The sequence below is a fragment of the Bos indicus x Bos taurus genome, chromosome 6 (genome assembly GCF_003369695.1).
Source record: "Bos indicus x Bos taurus breed Angus x Brahman F1 hybrid chromosome 6, Bos_hybrid_MaternalHap_v2.0, whole genome shotgun sequence".
Lineage (NCBI taxonomy): Eukaryota > Metazoa > Chordata > Mammalia > Artiodactyla > Bovidae > Bos > Bos indicus x Bos taurus.
Genome location: NC_040081.1, coordinates 112357031 through 112369074, shown reverse-complemented (window position 1 = coordinate 112369074; position 12044 = coordinate 112357031). Strand labels below are relative to the sequence as shown.

Below are 12044 nucleotides of genomic sequence, written 5' to 3'. Positions count from 1 at the left end.
ATTCTCCAGGCCAGAATACTGGAGTGGGTAGACTTACCCTTCTCCAGGGGATCTTCCCAACCCAGGGATCAAAACCAGGTCTCCCACATTGCAGGTGGTTTCTTTATCAGCTGAGTCACCAGGGAAGCCCCCAAAGAAAGGTGGTTATTTTCATTCTTACTGTTATTGTTGCTCTCTGATTCCTGTGTCCTATGAAAAGACTAGGTGTCTCTGGAGGTCAGGCATATTACCATCTTCCTCTTAGCATCTTTCCTAGTATTGAGTGAAATATACCAAGAGTCTCTAGACATTTCTTGGAATGTATACTGTCTTATATGTACAGGGTGCCAGCCAGTATACAAAGGCTGGCAAGACTATCATCCACGTAACATCACATTGTTGACAAAGGTCCACATAGTCAAAGGTAAGTAGTCGTGTACAGATGTGTTGGATCATAAAGAAGGCTGAATACCAAAGAATTCACGCTTTCAAACAGTGGTGTTGAAGACTCTTGAGAATCCCTTGAACAACAAGGAGATCAAACCAGTCAATCCTAAGGGAAATAAACTCTGAATATTCATTGGAAGGACTGATGCTGAAGTTGAATTTCCAATACTTTGTCCACCTGATGTGAAGAGCCAGCTCATTGGAAAAGATGCTGATGCTGGGAAAGATTGAAGGCAGGAGGAGAAGTGGGCAACAGAGGATGAAATGGGTGGATGCATCACCCACTCAATGGACATGAGTTTAAGCAAACTCCAGGAGACAGTGAAGGACGGGGAAGCCTGGCATGCTGAAGTCCATGCCAGTCAGACATGACTTAGTGACTGAACAACAACAAAAAACTCATTACCACATTGCAAGGTCATTAATATTCCCATTTAATAGATACTAAGTGAATCGCCCAGCATCACAGACAGGTGGCAAATGGCAGTCTCTAACTCCAAGATCAGTGAGAAAGAAGCACAGAGATGCTATAAATTCAGAAAGTTTTCTTTTCTGGTGCACGTACCACCCTCCCTCCTCCCACTTCCTTATTCTTTCTGCCAGTAACACAGACATCCTGGACTGCGAACCCTGGAAAAAGAAAAGGGAGGTTTCCATTCACACCAAAACCTGGATTTAGGTGCAGGTTATTAATACAAGATGTCCTCGGCCGTGACCGTGGCCTCTTCGATCTTGGCCTGGACCTCCGGCAGGGGGATCTGACTGATGGCCACCACAACCAGGTTAGTGGCGTGGGCTGAGGCGCTGGCCACGCAGATCCAGAAGGACTCCTCGTACTGCTCCTCCACCACCACGAAGCGAAACAGCTTCTCCCGGAAGTTGGCGATTCGTTCTGTCAGGTCGTGGAATTTTACCGAGGTCATGAAGCTGGCGATGGCCAAGGCCACGACTCCGCCTGAAACCCAGAAAGTACACCCTCGTACAGAGCCCTTTTTTCCGCAGTTCAACTCCTAGAGGTGAGGTGGCTTTTCTGGGGCACAAGCAACAAACTTTTGAGGTTTAAGTTGCTTGTGTGTCCGACTCTTTGCGATGGATCCCATGGACTGTAGCCTTCCTGGCTCCTCTGTTCATGGGATTTTTCCAGGCAGGAATGCTGGAGCAGATTGCCATTTCTTCCTCCAGGAGATCTTCCCAACCTGGGGATTAAACCCAGGTCTCCTGCATTGGCAGGTGGGTTCTTTACCACTGAGCCACCAGGGAAGCCCCTTAAAACATTTGGAGAGTGACACAAATTTTGATTTGCTTTTAAAAGCAGCAGATAGTTCACTGTGTGAGGGGCAAGAGGTGTGGGAATCAGCTTCCTATCAGATCAACTTTGAACCTCAAGCCCTCTAATTTTTTCTTTACCCAGTGCAGGGCACTTACCCACGTTGGATAAGCTCAATCTCTAACTAATTCAGCCTGTGTATGCAGACCCTGAGGCTATAAGGAAAGATGCAAGAGCATCTTATGGGGTGGACTGGAGGATCAACAGAGGGCTAGACAGTTCTCTCCTCTTTAATATCCTCCTTCCAAGCTTAGTGATAAGGAAAGATAAGAGAAGCAGGAAAGGAGAGGAGAGAGGGGCAGACTTCATGTCTTTCCCTATCTGCTGCTTCGGACTTCGACCTTCTGGATTCTCTCTGGTTCTTTTTCTCTCCCCATGTCTCTCTTTTGCTCAACTTTTCTCCTATCCTGATTTTAATTAATATTTTAAAAACACATTTATTATTCTCTTTCTTTAGATTATTATTCTTTCCTTGAAAAAAACTTGGACATCCAAGATAATCATAAAGATGAAAAGACAAATTTGCTTTTTCCCCTAAAAGTCAAATGAAAACATTTGGAACATTTTAGTATATTTCTTTACATTTCTCTCTTTTTAACAGAATTAGTATTATGGTACTCCTACTCTTTTACACTTGATTTTTTTCTCTCTAACTTGAATATTTTTTTTCCATTTTGCTAAATATTCTGTTACAGCACCACTTTAAATGGATCTATAATGCTTCATTCCAGTGACACACTTAATTAAGTTTAATTAAGGGTAACTTCATTTCTGGATTTCTAGATTGCTTCCAATTTTTGATATTATAAAGTGCTGCCAGAAACACCTTTTAATGTATATTTTTGTGCTCTTTTCCAGTTATTTTCTTAGCATAAATTACTGTTTGGGGTTGTTTAATCAAAGGCTATTCATGTTTTTATGCCTTTTAAGAGTCAAGTTTTGTCAAATTGCCTTCTTAAAAATACTATGAGCTTGAGAGTACTGCCTCAAGAAGGAAGGAAATTGACCTAGATAAGCATTTATTTAAAGAGTGAGATTGAACACTTTCTACATGCCAGTCACTGTGAGGATTCAGGCAGAGATATGCAAGTCTAGATGGGAGTGAGCCATGTCTATAAGAAATTCTACACGATGGTCACAGTCTGCAAATATAGGCAAGTATGTAATAACTGATTTACTGACGTTAGGTTCTAATGCATGATTAAGTAACATTGTTGTCATTGTTCAGTCCCTAAGTCGTGTCCAGCTCTTTGCAACCCCGTGGAGGGCAGCACACTAGGCTCCTCTGTCCTTCACTGTCTCCTGAAGTTTGCTCAAATTCAGGTCCATTGAGTCAGTGATGCTATCTAAACATTTCGTCCTCTGTCGTCTCCTCCTTTTGCCTTCAATTTTGCCTTCTTCTTCTTTTTTTTTTTTTTAAATCAACGTCACTTGTTTTTATACTTGCTGGTCATCCTGTATAAGGTAGTGAGGTAGTGAGGGTTTATTGACATCAGGACACCTTCACCATTTGACCTGGATTTTTTGAAATCATTTTCACGATTTTGTTACTTTCATTACAGGTGATTTTTTTTTCAATGCTGAACTAAAGGTGAATTAATTTCTATATACCATATACTCTCCTAAATTAACACACCTGCACACACTTATGCACATCTTTTGACTTGGGTTTTGTCTTGGAAAATAGGTCATGGTGGTCATAGATGACACCATGGATTAATGAAAAAACAAAAGGCTTAGACTCAGTTATACCTGGGTTGGAATCTTGCCTCTATTGCTCATGACTATGTGACTTTCAGTGCATCTTTTAACATCTCTGAGCTTCAGGTTCTTCATCTGTAACTATGGGTCTAATAATATGGCAGAGTCCCTTTGATTGCAAGGATATCAAACTAGTCAATTCTAAGGGATATCAGCCCTGAATATTCATTGGAAGGAGTGACGCTGAAGCTCCAATACTTTGTCCACCTGATGCACAGAGGTGACTCATTGGAAAAGACCCTAATGCTGGGAAAGATTGAAGGCAGGAGGAGAAGGAAGTGGCAGAGGATGAGATGGTTAGATAGCACTATGGACTCAATGGGCATGAATTTGAGCAAACTTCAGAAGATAGCGAAGGACAGGGGAGCCTGGTGGGCTGCAGTCCATGGGGTCCCAAAGAGTCAGACACGACTTAGCTACTGAATAACAACAACAAACATAGGGAGGTTGTGAGGGTTACAGAAAATAAGGACTGTGAGCCCCCCAGGTTCCTTCTCCTCTGTTCTTTGTGAGTTTCCTCCAGCTTCATGGCAGCAGCTCCCCTACCACTGGTCCCAGGGTCCCCATCTCTCCACCCCCATCTTTCTGTCTTCCCTTGTCTCTCATCCCAACCTCTTTGCTTCTCCAAGTCCTCAGCCACTCATACACACTAAGACCTGATTCTTCATGATGACACCTATTCTTCAACTTTTAGTAAGAAGGACATTGGTGCCCATCAAGAAGGTAACAAACCCAGGGAAGTGAAGCTTGAGGTGGGGTATTTTCACTCCTTCACACCTGCCCACCTGCTTGGAACTCAGCCTCCTGGTGATGTGGGCAGGAATCTCTCTCCCCATGGGGCCTCCCTTACCTGCAAGAACATTCCATAGACAGATGCCCCCAGGGCCGTTGACTGCCCGGTATGGAACTTGGATCATGTTGAGAATGGCAAAGCCCATGCTGACCAGAGCCAGCGCCAAGGCCAAGAAGAGGAGCAGCAGAAGTGTGACGTGGAGGCCTGCGTTGAGCTCTTTCACCAGGTGTGGGAAGACTGCAGAAACAAGACACAGCCAACATATCAGCCTCAGAGCTCAGCTTAAGGGTACATGGCCCAGGCTGCTTACCATGAAGGCGTTAGTACAGCAGAGTGAGGGCAAGGCAGCAAGCACTGGGCTTCCAAAAAGCAAGAGACTTCCCAGATAAATTTACCCCTTATCAGTTGCCCAACAACCTTCGCTTCCTTAGGGTGGATGCAAAATCAGAATATTCCCCAGCTGGGTGTTTAAGCTGCATCAGCCTTGCGGCTCTGGGATCTGGTGTGAGTTGATCCACACAAGCCCCAGGGGGTGTCTCTTTAGCAAAGGAGCCTGGCACGAGAAGCAGTCTAAGAAGGCCGATCACAAAGCTTTCATCAGGGTCAGAGTGTTATTTGTCCAAATCTTTTGCAACCCCATGAACTGTAGCCCACCAGGCTCCTCCGTGCATGGGATTCTCCAGGCAAGAAGACTGGAGTGGATAGCCATTTCCTTCTCCAGGGGATCTTCCTGACCCAGGGATCGAACTTAGGTCTCCTTCATTACACATGGATTCTTTACTGTCTGAGGCACCAGGGAAGCTGCATAGTCCTATATACCATATGGTATATAGAGTTGAGAGTCACTGGCTTCAGTTATTATATATGAATGATTTAAAACAATGAAAGCGGGGACTTGCCTGGTGGTCCAGTAGGTTAAGACCTGGCCTTCCAGTTCAGGGGGTGCAGGTTTAATGCCTGGCTGGGAGAGCTAAGATCCCACATGCCTCATGGCCAGAAAAACAAAGCATAAAACAGAAGCAATGATGTAACAAATTCAATAAAGACTTAAAAAAATAAAACGATGAAAGCTAAAAAAATAAATAAAAACACCTGGGCAAGCCCCTTCCTCTGCCACTACTCTGAGGTTTCCACTGAACACTTCCTGGTCTAACCTGGGTCCATCCTGTGCACTCCCGCATCCCTGCTTCACTGCTTGGCACCAAACTGACCAGCCCGTCTCCCACCCCAACTGAGAACCAGGACTCAAAGCTTTCCTGGCTCCACTCTCTGCCTGACCCCGTCCCCCCGCTCCTTTGCTGGCTCACCTGCTCATTTTTATTCAGAGAAGGCTGGTGTCTGCCAAGTCTGAGAACAAGAATTTTTTTCCCTTTAAAGTGTCCTTTCCACTCAGAAGTTTCCAGACACAGCACAGTTACATCTTTAGTTCTGATCGAATTTTCCTTTTAGTTCTGTATTTCCATGTGTATTTATCTTCATGTGGTTATCTCCTCGGCCTGAGAAACTTTACCCTGGAAAATGAACTCCTTCCCATGGGACTTTTCCCTGTAGGACTTCTCATTTTCATTTCCATTCCTTATATCTCAGTGTCCTTTAGATTTTTATTTTTTATTGCAGACTCTCAGCATTTTTTTTTTTCATTCCAAACGTGGTAGCTTGTGCCTGATTACCTAATTGTTTCCTTATCCCCTTACTTGCTCATGCAATCCTTAGGACATATGACCAGCATAATAATCCTCACCAAACACTTAAAATAGAAAATCATCACCTATGTGATTGGCAAAGACCAAAGGTTCACTAATACACGGTGTTGACGAAGGTATAGGGAAGGAGATGCTGTCAAACCTGGTAGTGATATTAATTTATACAACTTTCTTTGAGAGGAATTTGGCAGCATGTCTCACTGAAATTTCACTTCTAGGAAAAGCACTCCCACATGTGCTCAAAGCTGTATGTGTGTGTGTGTGTGTGTGTGTGTGTATCAGATATTCCTTAAAGTAGCAAAAGGTTGGAGAGAAACGAAAATATGAATTGGTGCTGTGCTGATTCCTGTCCAACTCTTTTCAACCCCATGGACTGTAGCCCCCCAGGCTCCTCTGTCCATGAAATTTCCCATGCAAGAATACTGGAATGGGTTGCCATTTCCTCCTCTAGGGGAATCTTTCCAACACAGGGATAGAACCCATGTCTCCTGCATCTGCCGCATTGGCAGGCAGATTCTTTACCATTGAACCACCTGGGAAGCCCATGAATCAATAGGAGACTGATTTAATTAATTAAAGCACAGTTCACACAATATAGCTTTTGAAAAGAATTAATCATATCCATGTACTGGTATGAAACCATCTCCAGATTTGATCTAATAAAAAATCGAGAAATAACCATTACTATGATGGGCAAGGGCATTTTGGGGCATATGAAGTGATATGGGGGCTTCCCAGGTGGCACTGGTCCTAAAGAACCTACCTGCTAATGCAGGAGATGTAAGAGATGCAGGTTTGATCCCTGGGTTGGGAAGATTCCCTGGAGGAGGGCATGGCGACCCACTCCAGTATTCTTGCCTGGAGAATCTCATGGACAGGCGAGCCTGGTGGGCTGGGCTGCAGTCCATGGGGTCACAAAGAGTCAGACATGACTGAAGGGATTTAGCACACACACACAGCATAGCAGGAAAATCAGATAACTTGGATAAGCAAAGATGTAAAAATTTAGTGCTTGCAGAGCTGAAATTCTAGAAGCTTTACTTTGAATTTTCCTTTTTAAAAAAGAAATTATTTATTGGCTGCGTCAGATCTTCATTTCAGCACGTGGGAGCTTCCATCTTTATTTGCTCCCTATATTGGGAGTATTGAGTCTTAGCTCCTGAACCACCAGGCAAGTCCTGAATTTGAATAAGTATTCTTATTGTGTACATATAAAAGCTACCTTGCTTGAATCCCAGAAGTGATTAATCAACCTATCAGCATCTCAAATTAGATAATTATGTTATTATTACATAATTTGTAATACCCTAGAGAAGTCCAGAAGTCCTTTTTACCCCAGCAAGGCAAAAAATAATTTAAAAAAAATTGATACATTAGATTTCATTAAAGTGGAAAAATTCTGCCTTATGAAAGACAGTGTCAAAAAAAACAACAACATGGTCACTGAATGGGAGAAAATATTTGCAAAAGACACATCTGAGAGAGGACTGTTATCTAAAATAGACAGTAATAAGAAAAGTGTGAGAGCTGAAGTCAGTTACAGGTCTGGCTGTGGATGGAATGTTTTGGGGTGAGAGATGACGAGGGCCCCAGCAAATTGAAAATGATCAAGCACATACTACCTTTCAGGCATTACATCAGCTGCTTTTACAGAAATTATTTTCTTTATTGGTTTCTCTGATCCTCAGTTTCCTCATCAGTTAGATGGGCATCAGTAAGATCTCCTTTCCAGTGCAGAAATGGATGAAGGAAATGAACAAAGAAGGAAGCTTGTAACACTCATGTGTCACTGCTCAGGGATCACTTACTGCCTTTCTCTTTCCCGGATGGAAAGCTTCTAATGGCAGACACGCCTCTGTTTAGTTCATCCCTGTTTTCCTCGAATATCAGGCCCACAAATACTCTACAATACGGGTGAATATGTGAACGTGGCTAAATAAGCATCTGTCTCTTTCTTTCCACTCAAATGGCTAGGTTGTTTTGCTTTTATTTCAGAAAGTCTGGGTATAAACAAGGATCTTAATCATGATTGTGCTGCATATGTGAGTGCTTATATATGTGCTCAGTCGCTCAGTTGTTCCAACTCTTTGCAACCTCATGGCCTGTAGCCCACCAGGCTCCTCTGTCCACAGGATTTCCCAAGGAAGAATACTACAGTGGGTTGCCATTTCCTTCTCCAGGGGATTTTCCCTACCTAGGGATTGAACCTGAGGTCTCTTGAGTCTCCTGCATCGGCAGGCAGATTCTTTACTGCTGAACTAGCTGGGAAGTCATCCTGTATATATAGCTCTTTGCTTTTCTCCCTGGTTGATTTGGAAACTGACCTTCCTGGGTGACTCTAGGGGAGACCCCTCTGAAGGTGGGAATGGAGGCTGTTTGTCTTACAAGACCTAACCAAACCCTCCTACTCCAGTTTACAAAGCACTTTCACACCCACCCCCCAATTCTCCTGATCTGCACACAGGCCCGAGGAGCAGGATTTTTTTAAATTTCTATGAATAGTAGTAGGTAAATCCTGATTCCGTATTGGGGGTGGTGGGCTTTGATGCACCCCCTAGGTACCTCACACAGGTAGATGATGTTGGCTCTAGGAGCTGTACATCTAAAGGTAGAAATATACTCTGCTTTCTCTTCAAATCATATAAATCTTTCACCTTTTACTAAAGGTAGCAAGACTCACTTCTGATGAGAATATCCAATACAGAATAAAAACTTTGCAAATTATCTACAACTGTTTAAAAAATTGTGCATCTCCCACTTTTTTTTTTTTGTATAAGTGGTTTGAAATAACCTTAATGCTACCAATAATTTTTTTTTTCCCCTGAACCATTTGAGGGTACATTGCTCCTTCAACCCTGGGTACTTCAGGGGCAGTTTCCTCAAAAAGGGCATTCTCTTTGACAACCATGATACAATTATGAAAATCACTAGGTCAACACTGGTGTATGACTGGTGTTTAATCCTGATGCCCGGTTCAAGTTCCATCGATTATCCTAGTGACGTCATTTACAGTAAATGGACCCAGCTCAGAACCGAGTACTGCACACAGTTGTCATCATTTCCTTTTAGCCTGTCCTATTTCTTTGTTATATTTTTTTATTTATTCATGTTAAATGTGTTTTCAGCTTTCTATGTAATTTTTTATTACATTTTATGGGAGTATAGTTGCTTTACAATGTGGTGGTTAGTTTCTACTGTACAGCACCATCAGATTTGCTGATATATTTTATCCCCTCATATTCTTAAAAGACCTAGCTATTTTTTCAGTATCCCTTGTCCAGTTTAATTTCTGGGTAAATATAAATATTCCCCAAGATTTTTCTTATTGCTATACCTAACAATTTTTAGTATATATATGTCCTTCATGTATATAAGTGAAGCCAATTTGTATTATTTGTCAGTGGTTCCAGTTTTCTCTCTTTATATGTTTAAGAAGATACTCTGGCTAAAGAAAGAAAGTGAAGTCGCTCACTTGTGTCTGACTCTTTGCGACCCCATGGACCGTAGCCTACCAGACTCTTCCATCCATGGAATTTTCCAGGCAAGAGTACTGGAGTGGGTTGCCATTTCCTTCTCCACTAAAATCCTGACATATAGAAATCAAATAATGAATAAAATTCCTTATTCCCTTGTTTTTCCATTATGTGGGTTACTTATGTATTTGTAGGCTACTGTTCTTACTGGTAATCTGTTTTATTCTGAAGACATGCAGAATATTGGCCTTTTGGGGTTGGCTTTTCCTTCCCAGAGGACCCTTCATACGCTGGGCTTGGATTCCTGCTCTGTTTACACGCAGAGAGGCTCTGACGTGACCTGGATGTCCGCCTGGCCAGGTCGGTACCTGCTCAAGTTCACAGACAGCAGCTGTGCCCGAGCTCTCCCTGCCAGGAAACAATGGGTTCGGGCTTTGAACCCAGGTAGTCTGATTCCAGTGCTCGGATGTAGAGCTCTTTGGCTTTTTCTTAGACTCTGAAACTTTTATATTAATATAAACAGAAGTGTAAGTCTCATTTCAGCAGCTGGTCTACACTTGCAGGCTAGACTGGCTGAGTGCACCCCAGTTGCATGGCCTGCATCTGAAGTCTGACACTGTTTCCTGGCTGGTTGACCTCATGCAAGTTAGGTAATGAAATCTCCGAGTGTCCGTGTGTAACCCTCTGCAAAATGGAAATGTTAACAATGCCTTCTTTATAAATTTGTTACAAGGCTTAAGAGAGAGAAGCCATGGAAAGCATTCTGTAGAATGTCTGACACAAGTAAGCACTCAGTATATTAATAGTGATTATTCATAGAGGTAACTACAAAGATCTACAAATCTCTGCAGAAAGAAAAAAAAAAAGATCTTTTCTTGATGCTGAACAAGAGTAAGTCCTTGGCTTACTGTGGATTTTGTCATCATGCCTTCGACTGAAGCGGCTCTTCAATTCTGCATTTAGACACAAGCCTACTCCAGTATTCTTGCCTGGAAAACCCCATGGGCAGAGGAACCTGGTGGGTGGGCCACAGTCCATGGGGTCGCAAAGAGTTCGACAGGCTGACAGAGCGCGCGTGCACGCACCCCATACAAGTATTTACAAATAAGCGTTCTACAGCAGCTCTGCGGCCGCAGTATACTCACTCGTGAACTGGGACTGGCGGCCCCCCAGCCCGCACTGCCGCACCTTACAACCGCGGAAGAGTCCGTAGTAAATGTCTCCGATGAATTTGACCAGCTCTGGATCCGTGGCGTTGACGAGGTCCACTCCCGTCTGACAGAGGATTTTCCCACTTAGCCAGTGGGGCAGTGCCAGGGCAACGATGATCAGGATGAAGGAGGAGAAGCTGAGCAGAGAAGCCAGCCCGTACCACGCCTTTTTGAACCATCCAGGCATGCTGCTGAGTGCAGGTCATGCTCCAGGGGGCCCAGCAACACCCGGGGTCCTCAGCATCTTCCAGACACTGGGTGATCCACTGCTTCAGGGTTGGCTCTCCCAGACGCCGGCTCAAGAGTTCAGGTGCGTGTCCTGGTCCTCCCTCAGCACCTGCCCCCACAGCCCATGTTTACTACAACCACAGGGGAAGTGTCTACAGGGACGTCTTCACCTGACTGCAGTGTGGAGGAGTGTGTTACCCAGGAAGTAACCCTATATCTTCCACTAGACTAAGGTTTCAGAAGACAGTTTAACTGTTCTTCATTTCGAGTATTTGAATAACCCTACTGCGGCTCTCTTAAGGACGAAGGAGCTATTAGCAGGCAAAATCAGGTAGATCTGAGTCTAAAGAGACAACAAGCAGTCTCACAAAATGCAAACGGTAGAAGGAAAACAAAGATGGAAAGACTAGCCTTTGAATGTTGCCGACAATGCGTGGTATCAGATGTTGATCTCTTTGATGCGTGCCTGGGCATTGCTTTCTCTGAAATGTCACTGCTGTCAGAACCCCTAGAAGTGTTATTAACACCATGAAATGACCTCTGTTCTCAACCCTTTTAATTGAAATGCGTAAGCAAGCTTTTATGATTCTTGAATTTATCACTGGGTGGATCCACTGTGGGTAAAATTGCAGCTTTGAGATGGCTGGGGCAGCCTGGACCTAACACTTACACACACACACACACACACACACACACACACACACACACACCCTCTTTATCCTTCACAGGTCATGTCATCTGAATGGGAAAGTGTTTTTCTAATGTTTTAGCAAATAATCTCCCATCACCCTGCTGGGGTCTTTGTCTCTTCTGATAGTGAAGATCCCCTGGAGGAGGAAATGGCAACCCACTCCAGTATTCTTCCCTGGAGCATCCCTTGGACAGAGGAGCCTGGGCGGCTACAGTCCCTGGAGTCGCAAGGAGTGGGACAAGACTGAAAGACTGAGCACAGAGTAGTGAAGGTATGTCACTTCCTTTTCACTTACAGGCACAAGGAATGCAATATTCCCTAATTTCTATCTTACACGGTGCATTTAAAGTTTTAATTTTTAGACAATTGCCGAATGTCAACTTCATGTCACGTGAGGCTGGCAACAGCCACTCAGATAGGTTTGGGGGCAG

General features: G+C 43.7%; 1 protein-coding gene across 1 annotated transcript; it reads right to left on the bottom strand.

Annotated features, from left to right (window-relative positions):
• Nucleotides 1-853: 853 nt before the first annotated feature.
• Nucleotides 854-11367, bottom strand: CLRN2 (clarin 2). The gene is made up of 3 exons (XM_027545413.1): nucleotides 10629-11367; nucleotides 4365-4544; nucleotides 854-1381 (listed from the first exon to the last, which is right to left on the bottom strand). The coding sequence occupies exons 1-3, from the start codon at nucleotides 10879-10881 to the stop codon at nucleotides 1116-1118; spliced, it is 699 nt and encodes a 232-aa protein (XP_027401214.1). The 5' UTR covers nucleotides 10882-11367; the 3' UTR covers nucleotides 854-1115.
• Between the last annotated feature and the right edge of the window lie 677 nt (nucleotides 11368-12044).

Coding starts and splice junctions, on each gene's coding strand:
- CLRN2 (XM_027545413.1), bottom strand. CDS start 10,881: ATGCCTGGATGGTTCAAAAAGGCGTGGTACGGGCTGGCTTCTCTGCTC. Junction 4,545..10,628: donor CCGCCAGTCCCAGTTCACGA/GTGAGTATACTG, acceptor TTGTTTCTGCAG/TCTTCCCACACCTGGTGAAA. Junction 1,382..4,364: donor TCTATGGAATGTTCTTGCAG/GTAAGGGAGGCC, acceptor TCTGGGTTTCAG/GCGGAGTCGTGGCCTTGGCC.